This window comes from Melanostigma gelatinosum, assembly GCF_949748355.1.
Source record: "Melanostigma gelatinosum genome assembly, chromosome: 7".
Classification (NCBI taxonomy): Eukaryota; Metazoa; Chordata; class Actinopteri; order Perciformes; family Zoarcidae; genus Melanostigma; species Melanostigma gelatinosum.
The window spans coordinates 5,830,508-5,848,296 of record NC_136640.1 but is presented as its reverse complement, the minus strand read 5'-3'; the positions used below and the strand labels follow the sequence as shown (position 1 = coordinate 5,848,296).

The 17,789-nt window shown below is 42.6% G+C and overlaps 2 protein-coding genes across 6 annotated transcripts in view; one reads left to right on the top strand and one right to left on the bottom strand.

Annotated features, from left to right (window-relative positions):
- Positions 1-1,311: 1,311 nt before the first annotated feature.
- Positions 1,312-5,149, bottom strand: serpinh1b (serpin peptidase inhibitor, clade H (heat shock protein 47), member 1b). Of its 3 annotated transcripts, XM_079271364.1 has the most exons (8): positions 5,032-5,149; positions 4,371-4,402; positions 3,539-3,688; positions 3,248-3,440; positions 2,860-3,130; positions 2,677-2,775; positions 2,331-2,563; positions 1,312-2,228 (listed from the first exon to the last, which is right to left on the bottom strand). In XM_079271364.1, the coding sequence occupies exons 3-8, from the start codon at positions 3,655-3,657 to the stop codon at positions 1,926-1,928; spliced, it is 1,218 nt and encodes a 405-aa protein (XP_079127490.1). In that variant the 5' UTR covers positions 3,658-3,688; positions 4,371-4,402; positions 5,032-5,149; the 3' UTR covers positions 1,312-1,925. The 3 variants fall into 3 exon arrangements, with proteins under 3 accessions (XP_079127490.1, XP_079127491.1, XP_079127489.1); XM_079271365.1 differs by lacking the exon at positions 4,371-4,402 and having other exon boundaries at positions 5,032-5,143; XM_079271363.1 differs by lacking the exon at positions 5,032-5,149 and having other exon boundaries at positions 4,371-4,996.
- A 5,959-nt stretch (positions 5,150-11,108) lies between these two features.
- gdpd5b (glycerophosphodiester phosphodiesterase domain containing 5b) overlaps positions 11,109-17,789 on the top strand; it is a 34,708-nt gene continuing 28,027 nt past the window's right edge. For all 3 annotated transcript variants that reach the window (XR_013772148.1, XM_079272666.1, XM_079272665.1), the window contains exon 1: positions 11,109-11,421. The gene's annotated coding sequence lies outside the window, so the exon portion shown is untranslated. The remainder of the gene's footprint in view (positions 11,422-17,789) is intronic.

Here is a 17,789-nt window from a genome sequence, read left to right as displayed (position 1 = left end):
CTCTTTTCCATCATATTTCCATCATATTTATAACCTCTCTTTGGCATGTTAATATGGAAGCACGAACTCTGTGTTGATGCTCACACAGATATTTTATTCATTACAACAACCAAAATGCCCTCTAAAATAAATATCCCTTGTAATGTCAGAATAACTTTTGTATACAAATCCATTAAAGTGTAGAGAAAACTGTGTACACACACAACTGGAAGTGTTAATCACAATTGGAAATGCATGATGTGTTCGGGAGCTGTGCACCCGCTGAAAAGCCCCATCTAGTGTTCAAAATAAGATCCACTCCAAGAAACATTGAATGGATTTATTTTTTTATTATTATTAACGAGTAAAGAGCAATAAGCTAAAGGGGATACCTGAGAGCATTGAAATATATTATTTGAAAGTATTGTTTTAACCTAAACCCAAAATATGAAGTCAGTTCTCAGCCAACCCTTTTGTTTTCCTATAACATTTGGAAATAATCCCCTGCATCTCATCATCTTAATGTTCATTATAGGAGCAGCTTAATTCATGCTTGGTGTGCAAAACAACACCAGGTCAGGAGCATGTATATTGTGTAACTTATATGTTGTTATTTGTCTTGTATTTTATTACTGCACTGCAAAGTATAAGGTGTATGTAAATAAGACGTAGTTAAGTTATTAAATAATTAATTTGTAACTCCTTCATCAGTTGGCCTTCCTTACAGTGTAACCAGTCCTCTTCCTCTTTGCAACCACAGGGTGGCGCTACAGCTCTTACACTGAAACCCAGAAGGCATTTATTTCTCTCAAAGAGGTACACCATAATGTAAGATTGAAGACTTCCATTGTATGTTTTTTTTTTAAATTTGCGATGAAATTGACAATGAATGAAAAGTCTTCAGATAATGCCGAGGCTGTCTGAAGTATCTCATTATTATTCTCAACCTGTTGTGATGCAGCTGAACCTTTTTATTTGCTGTGCTAGAATTGTAGAAGATTCCCACTCACCATGAGAACCCTGCACTCCAGAGCCTTCTTTTTCTCAGTTTGGACCGTCCCAACAAAGATCCCGCTGGTTTTATTACTCAGGCCAGTTGTGCCGGGGGAAATGAACCACAAATATCTGTGGATAGTTGTCTGTGGCAGATTAGCAATAACCCCGACATTCCAGACCTGGGAGGATTGTTTGACCTCCAGCCGACTGGAAAGACCGTTGTCCTTTTCCTTTGAGCTGTTAACTCTAACGATTACACATTCCTCTGTTCAACGCTCCAGAAGACTGTCAACTCAGTTTGGATGGTGTTCAGACATGACGTGCAACACACAAAGATCCTCTTTGTTGTTATTTATTGAAAAATCAAGACATTATTACATAACACACAATTCCAACAGCTTCTTTGTGGAATACAGTGACAGAAATGGCACAACGTGGTTGGCAAGTGAACATGAATGAAGCACCAGACTGTTGCCAGCGTTCCTCCACAAACTCGTGCAGGGGAACAATTCAGTGCAGACTAAGCAGGCAAAAATAAAAAAAGACTGAGTTTGTGCAAAGATCTTTTTTTTTTTTCTTCTTTAAACATGAAAGATGATAAAAGAAAACACACATGGATCGTAGCCGAAGCAATAGTGACAAAAACAGGGTGTCATGAAAACTTAACATAAGCCGTTGCCCGCCGTTGGTTTATGTTGATCTTAAATGAGGCAAATATTTGCAATTAAGAACATTATTCAATGCAAGGGGTCTTAAGGCTGAGACCTAATGTTTACACAGAACTGCTCCCTGGGAAAATGTAGCGCGTCCTGACACAGGAAGCTCAAGTGATCAGTCCACAGGTTGCCTATTGGAATGTGCTCATGAGGTAAAGTACCAGAAGTACATAGTTTCCTGCCATTCGTTTCAGAAATAACAAAAGCTATCCATCACAATTCACAACGCTAACATTATAGCTCATCACGCATCTTGTCTCCCTTTGGCTTAACCACTCTGCCGATGTACAGGATGGAGTTGGTCTTGTTGTCCTTCACCAGGAAAATAAAGGGGTGATCCACGTAGAAAAGGTTGGGGTCACTCAACTTGCCGGAGCCGTAGATGCTGTTGTCGAACGGGTTTCCCTTCACATCCAGCTCCAGGGCTGACGCGTGGAAGACGTTAGCCAGGTACAGGTCCTTCTTTCCAGAGATATTGGACAAGTCAGCCTTGGATTTGTCCACGGCCTCGGTCAGGCCAAGCTCAGCCAGATGTTTCTAGAAAAGACGGCGACAATCGAAAGGGCTGTTGGTTGACTCTTAAATGTCTTTAACACTTGAATTCTATATTATTACAACCATCAAATGGCCACCATTTACCTGCAGGTTGTGGCTGACTTCCACTTCTATTTTGGGCAGTGAAATGGCCACAGCCTTGTTTTCCATCTTGCTGATCCAGGTCTCCACCTGCTTCCTGGTCAGGAGTTTCTCCAGGCGCTTCAGAGGCTCCAGGAGGTAGGGCATGATCAGGATCATGGAGGCCTGCTTCTGGCCCAGAGGCATGTTCAGCACAAAGATACGGTTCTCTTTGTCATCGTGGAAGTCATACAGACCTGCGGAAAGCAGACAGATCAGATATCTTGTCTTGTTTGCATTCTTGTTGGCAGAAGCCGTTTTGGAGACATCACGAGATATGGACAGAAGTGGACACGTTTGAGAAACTCACCAGTTCGATGCATCATCGGAACTCCAACGGCGAAAGAGCGGGTAACCTGGAAACCACGGTTGTCCACCATTTTATCGTTGAACGTCTCGTCCCAGTGAGCTGTGGGACAAAACCCTCGGTTACACAATCCTTAGACATCTCCATGTGTTTCAATAATGAATAAAAGACACCATTAATACTCACGCTTGAAGAACATAGCGTTGACGATCATGGCTCCATCTGGGTTCTGCACATCCTTGGTGATCTCAGCCAGCTTGCCATCTGTGGCCTTGGCAGCCCACTCGTTGATGGAGTTCACTGTGCTCCTCTTGTCTCTGAAGTTTATTTTTGAATGGTCGTAGTTGTAGTGCTTCTTGCTGTTTTTCACAAAGTCATCAGCAAAGGAGACGGAGCTGGGGCCGTACAGGCGGTTGTTGATCTTCCAGGTAGTGTTGCGTGTCTTGGCGTCACTCACCTGGTAAGGGGCAACGTATAAACGGTGAACATTGAGCACTGTATAAAAAGTACTGATGGTCTAGTTTGAGAGTGAGTTTGAGATCTCACATACAGTATTTCATATTGTTCTAAGTACCTCAGAGAGCAGCTCGGACAGGCCTGCGTGCAGATGCTCATCCTTCAGTCTGTCCGCACTGAGGACGGTTTTGACCTGGGAGGCGGTGGAGGCCTTGCCACCGAGAGCCACCATGCCCAGAGAGGAGGCCACCACCACAGGAGAGATGAGGATGTTCTCTGTGGCTTTCTCCTTTGCCACGTTGTGGTAGAGGCTGAATCAAAATCACAAGAAACATTAAATGCTTAAGCAAAAAGTGCACCTTTATGATATACACTTAATTGTAATCACAGTAATGTATAGATGTCAGACCTGAAGGCCAGATTGGCGATGTTGTCAGCCAGCATGATGGCGTGGCTGCTCAGCTTCTTTTCCTCTGCAGAGGCCACGAGGACCAGCAGACAAAAAGCTACAATGTTAGTCATCCACATCCTGTCTGTCTCCAAACGCAGCTGTAGCAGCCTGTGCAGAAGGAACAAAAGACATGGACAGGGTTAACATCTCGTAACCTGGGCTGGTTTCCTGAAATCTAATTAATGTGTATTGAGTGTAAGATTGAAGGCACACGTCAGAATCTTGAGAACAGCTTTGATTTCATAAAATAATATATATCAGAAACAAAATAGCAGGACGCAGACTGTGATTGTGGGCAGCGGTTCGTGGCAGGATTGGCTCAGCCCACACAGCAGCTTGGGAACGCCTCCAGTTTCAGGCAGACATGTTCCTCGCCACGTCGGCAGCAGCTGAGATTTAGCTGTATACTATACAGTGTATAGCCGGAGCTCAGAGGGAAGCTGAAATATGATGCCTCTCTGTTCTCTGCACTTATTGTAATTCATGTTAACTGTTGCACATCTGCACTTTAATGACTTCATCTCGAGCCAGAAGAAGTCAGGACTCTTTTGCTTGTGCTCTGAAGCAGCCATCTTTTATCTCAGAGACAGGGTGTGTCCCTGAAAAGCTAGATCTAACTCGACCCACAACTCTCAAACCAAGGACCAAATGCAAAGGGCTGAATTTAAGCCACTGCAGCGGCAACACGTTTCTCATCCTCATCCACCATTCTGATTTAGGGTTTGGTCTGCATCGCTGTATTTTGTATTTGTTTGCGATACAGCAGAAATCTTGCATAATTTTCGGATACCTTGAGAAGTTTTGATGTCTGCAATTTTCATTCTGAAAGACAAGAATTGTATGTAATAATCTCCACAGAGCAGGCAGTGAAACATTATACAGGCTCTGGTGGAGGCATATTCTATGTTGCATAATTTCTCCATTTTACATCCTAGTTTACAATCTGTATACTAAAAACATTTAAGTTTGGGTTACTATACAGGTTAGTCATCATAATCAGACACTTGGATGTTTTTCATTGTCTGTTTGTGACCCAGGGGAAAAAAAACACGAATCAAGTCAGCTGTGCCACAAACGAGCAGCACGAACTTCTAAAGGACATTTTTGAACCTCTCTTCATCAAAAAAAAGTCAAAAATCCAGATTGGGTGCATATTCCCTCCATCTGATTGCACTCAATGCATGTGAATAGAGGGCAAAGAAGTAACATGCAAGAGGACAACCTGTATCATGCTGGGATGATTTGTATGAAGACTAAAGATGTATTCTTCTTTCACAACAGATAAACAATAAGACTCTGTGTGCAGGTCAAACAGCCAGAGAGATAGAAGAGAACGGGTTAAAATGGAGAACAAAAAGCAGCAATGAAATTCTGAATCATGAAAACAAAGGACCCCATTCACCGTCTGCATTCGCCCCTGACAATAAAGATGGTTATCTTCTAATCCTTACCTGGGCACAGATACGCAGGGTCTCTCTTCTGAGTTGTGTCCGGTGGATAGCGTGGCTGTAGGACTCTCTCCTGCTCTTTATAACCTGAGAGAGAACTTTCTAGAAGTGGGAATGGGATATTCACATGAGGGTGTATGTGTTTTCCTCAGGAAGCTGGGAGCTGGGACGTCCCCCTTGAAACCACAGGCTGGAATGAGAGGGGTCGGCTGAGGTTAACTCTTCAGCACTGGTCCGGGCTCGGCTTTGAAACTTTCCTTCCTCTGTCTGCAGACAGAAACTTAGAGAAAATCTGATTCTGGATCAGTCTTAGCTGCTCATAACCAGCATCTAAGTTATAAAACTGCTTGCTGACTCAATATCCAACACTGGTTACATCACATGTAAAAGACATGTTTTACTTTGAACGGAATGATTCTTAAACATGAAAATATGTGGTATGTAAACACTGATTTTGCAGTTAATTTAATGTACAAGCCTCTTTCGGGCACAACTCTTCTGAAATGTCAGCAGGCAAAACATCAGAGAATGAGCTCATTGTTTTCAAATGTCCACAAATGAGGAGCAGTGATTTTACATTGTTGGTAATGTCAAACCGCAAATGGAAATGTCCAGAACTTTAAAAGCTTCTCAGAAGATCTCCAGCCCTTCCCCCACCTCCCCACCTCCACAGTGCCACGTGTGTCCAACTTCAGCTGCTGCTTGCAGGGTGGTGGAAGGATGGGGGTCGTAAAAACAGTCCCGACCAGAGGAAACAAAACAGAATAATTTACTAATACTTGTGTCAACCTGTTCAGTCACACACAGCGGATTAATATGAATGTCTGCATTATCATATCACAGTTGAACAATCGTCGTAATGATACCTTTTTTCCGATGTAATTTGTGGAAATCTACGAAATCAATGACAAATTTGCTCCATTCCTATCCCCTATAGAAGGAAATAGCAAGACATTTGATAGATAAGTGATCACTCTGCAGTACATACACTATAATTACTATTTTCCAAACCAGAGGAATTCCATCCATCGCTTAATCCCCCAAATTGGCCTGCCATGCCGACTGATGAGTGGCTTGTATCCTTTTCTGTGACTTGTTGGGGCAGGCAACCAGAAAGTTCTGTGAAAGTTTGAGGTTAAAAGAAAAGCTCTCCAAATCCTATACCTCCGCAACCCTCTTGTCTAATTTCATATAAAACATTGTATTCACACTTTCCCCTTTGAAAGGCTTGCAGACCCCCCCCCCCCTCCCCCTCCTTCTGAAGAAGCCTCTGGATCAACAGTTGACACTGAAATTCCTCAGCAGTATGTGCAGAGTGAAGCTAACTTCTCTGTCAAACAAGTCTGGTCAAATCTTCTAATGCACACATTCCATCTTAAAATAACTCCTGTCTTGGTTTCCCTCGGGTAAAGGCCTGGAAGGTCCAATCAATTAAAGCGGAAAGAAAAGATGCTCACAGGGGCAGGACATTTAAAAAAAAAAAAAGAAGATTGTGTGTTAGTACGATAAGGATGGGACTCATTTTGTAAAAGTGCATAATCTCAAAGCAGACTAATGAGAAAACTATATGACGCAATATGTCACCACCAATGAAGACAGTGAGAAGATTGCTTTTAATGAGAGTAAAGTAAAGTCATGAACCAAGAGCAGGATTAACAGACCTCAGAGGGACGAGCGACTCTCACACAACTGCAGCAATTAATTGCTATTTGAGGACAGTAGCCCGCTCAACATCTGGCCACCAGTCGTTTTACAGCTGCATCCTCAGCTGTGGCTCTCTTAGTGTTGCTGAAAGAGAATTGATCAATAAGTTTGTGCTTGCAGGTTTTCTTATCATTTCCATTTGGATTTTAATGACAATACTAGAATACTAACACTTTTACAAACTGCTGAAAGTGTTTGTTGCTTATTAACTTAGTTGTTCATGTGGCTGCCTTGTTGTTAAAGTGACAACAGTAGAAGACAACAGACGGTATATGCCTGAAAGTTCAGTCGCTCTCCTGTTTTACCATCTGTGTTCGTCCTTCAAACAATAAGACGAACAGGATTTTGGCAGCCTGTTGCAACTGTTTAGGGGGTTTCTAAACACCTCTCTTTCTGCTTATCTCTAGACGGATCTGTGTTTCCTCTCTGATATACTTTCCAGATGGGCTGAACTATTGTTGTTTACTGAACAAATGTATCAACCTTGGGGGGGGGGGGGGGTTCTTCCTGTTTTATCGATTATATATGTTAAACATCTGTCTTTGCTGTTAGTAATCGAGCCATTCTGTCACTGAGGGAAATGTTGGACACAAAGACTCCTCTGAAGGAGGACAGCTGCCAAGAGGACCATGACGCAAGACCCGGGAATGATTTCAGCTTTGCTGTGTGATGTAACTTTCTGAGGTTTTGTGTCCATGAGCGCAGAAAGCTGCAGGATCATGTACAGTTTGTAATCTGTGCTCCGTCAATCTAAACCACACTCACATTCGCTGTGGTGAGGTAACAATGAACCAGGCCGGAGTTTTGAATACATAATTTGCAGTGTTGTAACTGCTGCTTTACATGGAGTATTATATTTAAACACTGCTGCATCTAAAACAGTTCAAGTACTGCTCCCTAAAAACAATATTGTACTCCAAAAAAAAGTATTATTATCTGTCTGTATTCTGTCACCAAACAGTTCATCTTAAAGTTCATTAATCATATATTCAGTTACTCTGACATTGATGTTGATGTGTCTGATTTTAAATACATTCAAAATATGAAATTCATGAATTTTTTGGGGAAAATTTATATTCTATCACATTATTAGCATATAGCAAAGTTGATCACATGTTTGAAATCTTTCTTGAAAAAATAACAAATTATCGGTTTTTCATTTTTTAGCAGAGTAACAGTCTGTACTGAATCTAGCTTCATGAAGTAAAGGCAGCAGAACTCTAATGGTTTAAATACTGACTGAACATGCCCCCTGGTGGGAAAGGTTTGACAACTTCATCCAACGCCATCAAAGATTTCTTTGTAGTAATTCATTAAGGTTATACTCAGGTGTGTATTCTTTCTTTTAGGCTAGAGATGTTTTAAATTGTATCTTTGTTTGATGGACTTTTGTATTATTTTCCACTATGTGCTTGAGAAAAACATGCAAAAAGAAGATTTTTTGCACAGAAAGTAAAGACATACACCAAGCCTCAGGCTCTTAGGCTCTGTAAACCCTGAATGTCTCCAGAATTACAAGAACCAGTGGAAATAATTTTCAATTCAGACACTATAGATATTTGTATTAGCTGTGGCATTGCATTGTGGACAAACAACCACTAGATGGGGCTCAAATAAACCAAATAAAGTATCGTTTGATATTCGATAAAAGGATTTCGAGCCACAGTGACCTCCACTTTCTGTTCAGCGCCCACTGACACATGTCTCTATATTTTCATATGTCCAGTGTGGCAAAAGTAATGAAATTTGAAATCAAAATACTCTGTGCCTGAAAATCAGCATTTGTCTCTGGCTTCTACCTGTGGGATAGTTGTCACATATATTGGACAAAGTGTTTAAAATCAAAGTAATTAATTTCATACTGACTCCCCACAGAGATCTGTTATATTAAGTTTCTGTTCCAGTGCAGTGAGGCCTCTGAAATTCCAGCAAACCTTCAGCATCATTACAAGCTGCTGAATTGGCATTTGTCAATGTCTGCTGTTCACATTATTTCCCCCTCTCTCCCTGCACCAGTCATGTTCTGTGCCCTGTGCCCTTTTCAGTCACAAACCCTCTGCCCTGCTTTAAACACCACCTGCTGAGGGAGGCCCCTACCTGCCGTCCTACCCCTTCCTGCCTGTGGATTCTGGGTGGCATTTAAAAAATGGGTGGAGATCATTACGAAGCGCAGCAGCTGGAGCTGTTGCCTCACGCCTGCCTGTGGATGCCCGGGTCTGCCACATCAAACGTTGATATGCCACACAGGAAATGGTCCTGAGAGGAACAGTTCCCCTGCTTCCACCTGTAGAGATGCTCTCGGAGAGATAATGTCAAGGATGATATCATCTCAACATCTAGTTATTTGCCTTGAAGTTATGTTAAATGCTAAGAATATTAAGATGTGGTCAAAGTGCTGTTTTAATCTGAATATAGTCTCAGGTAGCAGGTCTCAAGATAGGCTACAGATCCACGCACACAAACTCCTCATTTCCATCAATATGATGCTAATGTACTTGGCAACATCACTGCATGTTTCCTTGGTGATAATTCTGATGCTCGTTTTAACCCCAACTCCTCCTCAACTTGACACATAAATAGAAACCTTCTTAATGGACTACTGATCTGAAAATGGTTGAACGCTTCAAACACTGTATCTGTATCTGTTGATGAGTCATTTCACACACCAGAGACCTGCTAACTATACCGGTCATTGACTCCAACCTGATGACACGAGAATGACAGGAACGTATCCAACCTGATGACACGAGAATGACAGGAACGTATTGAATAAACAGTTCACTAAACATATCACCTTAAACGGTATATAACAAATGCACTTTAATGATGAGTGACAGCGGGTCGTCGATCGCTCTGCTTTGGTTCTCACCTTTTGAATAATGATCTACAGGAGAATCAGTCCATCCAATCAAGAGTCATTGTAATTAAACATGTTTTTCAATCTTTAATTAAAACTTTTAGACAGAACAGCACTGTTTGGATTTCCAATTTAGGGGTTACATTGCATGTATTCAGTCAGTGCAATGGGTTTCTTGGTATTTGACATGTTAAATTGAGGTTAAAATGTGGTTCAATGTAGTTTTTGATATCAGTGTTGATACCAAAACAAATATATTTGATGTGGAAATTCCCCACAAGAAGTCAACATCTGACATCATCCATCAACACTGTGGCCCTATTATTGGCCCTGTGTTGTACAGCGATCAGGACAAATCAGGATGAATACCATGAGTCACAGTGTGTCTCGATTGGTCGACGAGGCACTTCGGACATTACATGCTGTCTCTGATTATGACTTCAGATGGTGTTCTTGTGACAGAAGTCCATAAATCAGTTTTGTTTGATGAGTCATCTGGTACGTGTCAATATGATCAAAGGTGACAAAGTCTGAACCTGGAAAACACAAAGGGCTGTGTGACATTTGGTGTTTTGATTGTTTATGTTACAATTTACGTTTATGTCCATATGTTTAGATTACACTCTGTAAGTATTACTTCAATCCCTAAAATCATGTACTACATATTAAATCGTTCAAAATAAACAGTGACAAATTAAATCATACATCAACATCAATGTGTTCACATTTTTGGGTGTGCCACATTTACTTTGTTTATTTGCCTTGTGGATGCGTGAGACTTATTTGAAGAGTTCATTTTTATCAGACGCTATGGTCTACAATGATACTGGAAAGTAGATTTCACCCCTTGTTAAAGTGGACAAACAATCACAGAAAATGAGGATATCAGATCGAATAAAAAACAGAAGTGATAAGAACAGGATTTGATTTGATGTGAATAAACCTAGCAGATTCTCTTCATGACTTTTATTCATGCATCAAATAGCACAACTGCATTTTCTTTACTATCTCTCACTATCAGCCTAATGGGGATGCTTTTATCATAATGAACAGAGTGATAAAATGCTTTTTTATGCTCACGTTCAGGTTGGAAATGTATTCACACGATGCTACGTTCAGGTAACATCGGAATCTTTGCTTACGAACGATCGGCCAACGAAGGACCCCGATAATGATTGTTTTAGTGGTCCATTCATAGATATTTTTTTCCTCACTACGGGTGCACTGACAATACATTATCACAAAGACATTGAGACCTCGTGAACACATTTTAATCCTAAATCTAAATGTTGGTAATTGCGACAGATTTAAAGGACGTGGACGGCTTTAAGGCGAAGCAACGGGACAGTAAAACAGACCAACGGTTACTCTCAGCGTGCCCACAGAGTGAGCTCGGTGACGCTCTCCCACTGTACAGGAGGGCTGGAGATAAAAAGACAGACACACACTCCTCCCACCATTCAGTGTGTTGAATTACTCAGCCGGTGTGTGTTGCTGCTCACACACAGAGACGAGGAGAGGCACGTTTTAACTACCAAGAGGACCGAACAACACACACGGGGGGACGGAGTAACCGACAATATGAAACGGGACTTATTTTAGCGAACGTTCGACCGAGGCCACCGTACAACACCCGGCTTTTTTTTTCTTCTTCTTCTTCTCCTCCTTTGTTTTTCGGTGTAAAACTTCGGCTCTGTCAGCATTCAGCGTCACTGACCACCCACCGTTCTCTCTCTCTCACACACACACACACACACACACACGTTACTTTTGACACCGGAGTTGTCCCCGTTTGACATCACCGGGTGATAACGTTAGCAGCCCACAGACAGGTGAGTGTGTGATGTGGTTTGTTTCAGGTGTTGTTTGAGCACATTTACCTGTCAGTGAGTTTTCCTGCAACATTTATAAACAGTTTTTTTTCTTTCTCAACATGTTAGCAGTTGCATACCTCATTAACATATATGTTAGAAATGTCATACCCCTCACACGTTTTGCACGTTTCATATTTAAAAGGTTGGATCTTTTGTTATTCCTCACTTATATTCCCATTTAGTGTATTAATTAGAAGCATGTGTTTTTACCCATCTCAGGCTTTAATGTGAGTATTTCTCCCACTGCTCACTGAGGGATCTCATGTGCACCTAAAGACACGAGACACGCCCATGATTTCCATTTTTATTGAAACTATGGGTCGAGTCTCCTCAGTTGGTCCATCACAAATTAATGAATGCACGTAAAGCTACAGCGGTTGACTATGGTGTGCGTTTTTGCACCCATACGCACAGTATCCATCTGTTTACTCTTCCCAACATTACTGCATAATTCATGACACAATTCAATTTCCTCTTTGAAGGTGAAGGATCGTCATTTGGGGTGTTTTCCTGGCATGTTTGTATTCCATGAGAGTGCTGCACATTTGTGTGATGCATCACTTCATGAGAGGGCGTGTGATCTAGTAAATATGTTGGAAAGGATCCATTTGGTGCAGCTTGTCTCTGACCTTGTTAACACTTCCCCAGCTGTCACTGCTACACCTCCAGTAAAAACAGCCGGCCTCACACTTGTTTGCTTTTGTGAAGGCTTCCAGTTGACAGACAGCATTTATTTGCATCATGTAGGCATGTCGGATATTACTCTGAAAGAGATTAAAACCTCTTTGGTTTCAATAGACTGATTCCTCGGGACGAGTCGTGGCTTTGAAAGTGTCTATGTCAGGATGTTACTTTAGATTTTTTGTACTATAAAGGGATCGAAGGGCTTTGGAGGGGAGCGTGCGGAATATGTTTTTGAACTTCTTTCTTGCAGTGAAGAACTGAACATGTTTCTGCAAGCTCCTGTCCTGAGGGCAGCCAGCGCTATGAAAATGTTTTTAGATCATGACATTGAATCTCATATTGTAAACATTTGACATTCAGATTGCCCCAGTAACAGCAGACAAAATGATGCAACGCTTGACGTTTTGAGGTTAGCTGGAAAAATGGTGACATAACGTATGGTACACATTTCCACAGTTCTTCAAATTTGTTTGACAAACAAAACAAAGTACAGCTGTGCTAAACAGACTGAGGCTTCTTTCGAACGTGCTTTGAATATTCCCAGAGAAATGTTATTTTAGGAGCATAACTGGAGAGTAGAAGGGAGATGTGATAGATCAGAACAGGAAGGAATGCGGTGTTCACAGCAGTAATCCACTTACCGGTCACCGACTCTTTTACACACAGGTTTTGTGGAGCTTTTTATTATTTCTTCTTTAGCTCTTCATGCATGTTGCTGCTGATGAGACTTGTGGAGTTGCACTGTGTATAGACGGTAGCAGACCCCAGTGTCCATTAGAGAGCGTATTGATTCGGTGATTCCCGACATTCTGCTTTGCCCTGCTTGCATAACTACCGCTGTGTACTTCTATGTTTATGTACTGTATCCTTAAATAGCTGCTTCTTTAAGAAGAGAAACATGCCCATCCTACAAGAGATACAATATCCTGTACACCAAAAGAAACACATCTGTGAGATCCGTCGAAGCTGTGCAGAATCATCCAGAGGGAGTGCAGGTCTGACTTGTAAAGAATTACTTGTTATTATTGGCTGCCCTGCAGCTGTGAGGTCAAGCCCAGCCCTCTCTGCCTCTCTCTCACATACAAACACACATGCACTATCCCTAGTAATGATGATGAACCTCCGCCTAAAAGCTTCTCAAAGCATTTGCTATTAATTTGTAGCCCCAACATGAAAAATATGGTTTCACTCGCTAAGGCAACAGCACATGTTTAATGCAAAATCAATGGATAGCTAAATTGATTTTAAAGATATGACAATAATAATCATGGTACACAGTTTTGACTCTGGTCAAGTACGATAATTTCCACAGCACTTTACGTCAACCAATGCAACCGATTTCTTTCTGCAAATGCATTTCTCGCCATCTTTTTTTAAGAGCGTTAATAAAGCCACAATGGGGCACAAGCAAGCAAGCAACAATTGTGCTCACATTGGTGCTAAGGAGTGGAGGACTTTGCAGTATGAGCTGGTCTGACTCTGATTGGTGTTGAGTGTGTCATGGAATCGTCCTGTCGTTGAGGAAGAGCAATAGAGTCCAGATCCACAGAACTGCAGTCCTTGTATGTTTTGATAGTTTGCTTATTGGATTAAATCCTTTCAAAGTTGTTCTCCACGCTGCCGGCAGACTTCTTTGCCAGCAGGAGAGCGGGTGGCAGCTCCAGGAAACGGACCTTCAGTTAGCGCACGCACACACACACACACACACGTCAGTTGAGTAGGTGGTCCTTCAGTACGTCTATGGACACATCAACGTACACACTGCTAAAAGGCTTTGGCCAAATGCATCCTCGACCACCTCCGAATGTGATGCTATGGATCAGATCTCAATGTGTCTTTGGTGCATTCACACCTGAACTTAGAGCTTGTCTACTTGTGAACGGATCCCCGAAGACGCATGTTGATGCCGGGTCTGAACAGGCCCTTAGGTCAGCGTCTTTCAGTCAGCAGGTTTCAAACTGTCAAAGAACGTGTTGGGCTAGGGAGGGCTGAGCTTATACCATTCATATTTCTACTCATAATTGAGGCATGTAACTGATACTGTGATGCAGAGTTACTTTCATGCTGATCGCAACAGTTCTTGGAACCATGTCTCACACTGCACTACAGAATTGTGAGTCAAACTAAATAAGGGCTAACTGGTTTTGTGGCAGTTCCAGGCAGGCAGCAAAAGTCAAATGTAAATAGAATATTTCCATCCTGCTCTGACAAGGTCGGTACCGAGCAAGTCCCCTTTGTGTCAAACATGCTTGAGATTTGCAATGCATAGCAGATCCTCTTGACAGTGGACGAGTTCAGCGTTTGACAGCACATGACATCTGTGTGAGGACAGTGGTTTCTGACATTATTGTCGAATGCGAGCCCGCAGTGAAAAGTGATCGTAGTAAATGTAAGTTTCCCCGCCTCACCTTATTTGTGCAGGTAACATTCCCGAGGCTAATTGCTATTCTTTAACCCTCAGAGGAACACAGGAGGCTTTGGTTCGCTGTCGTTGCTCGTTTGCAACTTGAGCTCTCGTCAACGTCCGCGGCTCAGACAAACTGGGAGGTGCACAGTTATTTTGTCCAAGCTGAGGCGCTGCTTTTGAAAAGAGGCACAAATCCCTACTTGACTGCATAACAAGTCTGCTTGTTTTTCTTTCATTTTTGGGAATATTCCCACCATCTGAGACCCACCACCACATTGTTGTAAACTGAGAATCAGCCCATTTTTATCGTTTTCCATACAGTTAGTGCCTCGTTTTACCCCTTTTTTAAAATGTGAAACATGTTTTTAAGGTTATTTTCGAATCCTCTTAACTGGCCGTCTTTCAGACTTTTACTGTACTTGTATTGACAATGATCTAGTTTTGTTGTTTTTGTGTAATGATCCCTGATCCCTGGTTTCCCCCTCAGAAAGCCAATCTCACCATAGTTGCACCTGTTCGTCTGGCCCTGCCTCCGGGGCTCAGACAGCAGTCGCAGTAGAGGACAGAACTCTGTGTGATGTCAACACACAGATGGTGGCGGGGAGCCCTCATGTAGACGTACAGATGGCACCTTGATAAAACACGCTAGTCCACCCACAACAGTCCCACTGAGGAGGCCCCGAGTGAACAGAGCCTATGGAGTTGTCCGTTCGCCGCGCACACAGTACAACAATGGCTCCCACCGTGTCTCTGCATGCCACGGATGTCTTTGTCAGCTGTTTGCTTTCCAGGACACAGTATCAGCACTACAGTATCTCCTATGATTAGGAAACCAACCCCAGAATACTTTCTCTCAACCTAAACAGGGAGACAGGCCAGGAGGGGTCCATTCATTGTCTATATTTCTTTACGCCCAACAGCAGGAAAGAAATGGGTCACAGCAAATGAATTTAGGAAGCTCTGCTCCAGGTTTATAAAACAGTGACTTTTTGAAAGTAGTTCCAACATGTTCTGCCCAGCAGCATCACAATCATACGCCATGACGCCATATGTCATTTACATCACCTGAAATTCAGACCGCTCTCTGCCTCCATGGAACGTGATTACACATCACCACTGTTGAAAGAAAGCGGTTCACAGCTCCGGACTGCTACAGTGATTTTAACCGGTCAGCCCCCCCCCCCCCTCTCTCTCTCTCTTTTGACCGGCATTTTATGGCAAAAGCAGCTGTGAAAGCAGAAACATTTGTTGAATAAAATCCTCTCTGTTCAACTATACGGGGGACCTGTAAATAAAAGAAGTGTTAGGAGGCTTGGCTGAAAAGCAGTTTAAGTAGGCTGGAGAGCTCTGACAAGTGTTGTAATGGACTGTCTCTGTCGCCGTTCCACTCTTTCTCACATAATGCATGAGTAGATTTGTAAAATGGACCATTAACTTTATCAAGAGCAATCAGTAAAAACATCAAAACAGATCTGCCAATGTTTTCCACTGCCATTACATGCTCCATTTTATGAACGGTTTTCCTAAAGTACCAATAACATGCTCGGCTAGCTGGGACAGGCTGTAGATTGAAGCTGCTAAGAAGGCAGGCGAGCTGAGCGCAGAAGCTCCACGCTCAGAGAGAAGGAACATCAAATCCAGATGAAAGTGTGACTGTAAAGCTGTTAGAACAGAAACGTCTTCATATAAGGCTCGTATGAAGGATCCAGATGTGGCAGATGTGTGCTTATAACAGTGTTACACTCAAGCTGGTTTGACAATATAGGGAAAGGGCCCATCTTTTTACTCCTGGCTCCTCCCAAAACACCATTCATGTCCCTGTCTTTCTCTTCTTAACATGCATCGTGTCTTTGTAGAAACGGAAGCCGACAAGAGTCGGTGTCGTCCCGTCTTTAGGGTGATAATTAGTCAAACACACTCGTCATCAGCTGCCTAAACAGTAGCCCGGTGGATCAGAGGTCAGCACCGTCTCCTCACAGCAGGAAGCCGCTCGGCTCAAACCCCACAACGTTGACTTTGGCATTTCTATGTTTTCCTTTTACGCCTTTTCACCAAATAAATCTGTCTGGGTGGTTCCCATACGGCATTCTCCAAAACAATTCGGGTGCCTTGACATCTAGTCGATGAAACCTAAAAGGTGTTGCTCAAACTGTAGCTTGCTCATATTTTCATGGTACATTGGGGGATCTCCAGTACCAGAAACGGCTAAATCAATAATGACCAACGCCTCCATCCACAAGGCTCTGGAAATCACCTAATAGGGTTTTATTGTTCTCTGTATCTACACAGCTTTGTCAAGCAGTCGGCTCAGTCCGCTCTTTAGAGATTATTTTTACCTCCAGATGAAAAATGGAAGTAGCATATCACGACCCACTTATACTGCAGGTTGCACAAACTGTTTTGTACTAAGCCCAGTCTTCAGAACGGACTTTACGTTGGTTGCAATCCTGTTCCCTGCTTTTAAACCCAAGTCCAGACCCCAGTGATCTCATTGCTGGCTACATCCATACGATAAATGATTGTTTCAAACTCGGATTATTACTTAACGCCTGCATCCTGACTAGGCGTACATTTCACACATGTTCTTAGTGAGAAGAAGGTGGAAGCCTAGACGGTACAACCGTTGTAATAAATTGCGAAAAGTTACGACTGATTTAGACCAGGCGTAAGTCCTGTTGGTGCCATCAAACCCCCCCTTTGTTTTGTCCGCACTAAAAACAAGTGGTTGAATTCATTTGTTTTCCGCCCCAGTAATTAATTAAATTTTGTTTAGCTCAAATAAGGAGCGACAGTGATGGCACTTCCTCTTCCTGCTCTCACTGTTCTGATTTGGAGCCACTGATGGAGCATGATTAGATCCAATTTTCCTCGGATTATCTCTGACCCACATTTTGTCGGATTGATGAGCCGTCAGTTTGATGAGCAGAGTGTCAGATTATGCAGATGTTCTTCTGCCACACTCCTCCCACCATCTTTACTGATTGGGTTGCTCTTTGCTAACAATGTGGTTGAAGGATTCTCAGTCGTCGTTTCGTGCCGTGAGTTACAGTTGCACTGCTCGCTACCTTGTATGGCACAGCCTCGGGAGTCTTTTAAAGCCCAGGTTTAACGACTTTGATATTGTAAGCTGCTGTGTAGACTGCTCGGCTCAGTTAGCCAGAAGAAAACCCCAATCATTCTCCAGCAGTGAGCTGTTGTTTGTGCGCCATCGAGCTGTCTTGTCCCTTCTGTCGTC

Bases quoted from the DNA above. Each gene is read 5' to 3' on its own strand.
- serpinh1b (XM_079271363.1), bottom strand. From the start codon at position 4,492: ATGCAACATAGAATATGCCTCCACCAGAGCCTGTATAATGTTTCACTG. The intron at 3,441-3,538 runs GTCTGACATCTA...ATTTTGATTCAG, and splicing joins ATCGCCAATCTGGCCTTCAG to CCTCTACCACAACGTGGCAA. The intron at 2,564-2,676 runs GTGAGTTTCTCA...TGCTTTCCGCAG, and splicing joins TCCGATGATGCATCGAACTG to GTCTGTATGACTTCCACGAT.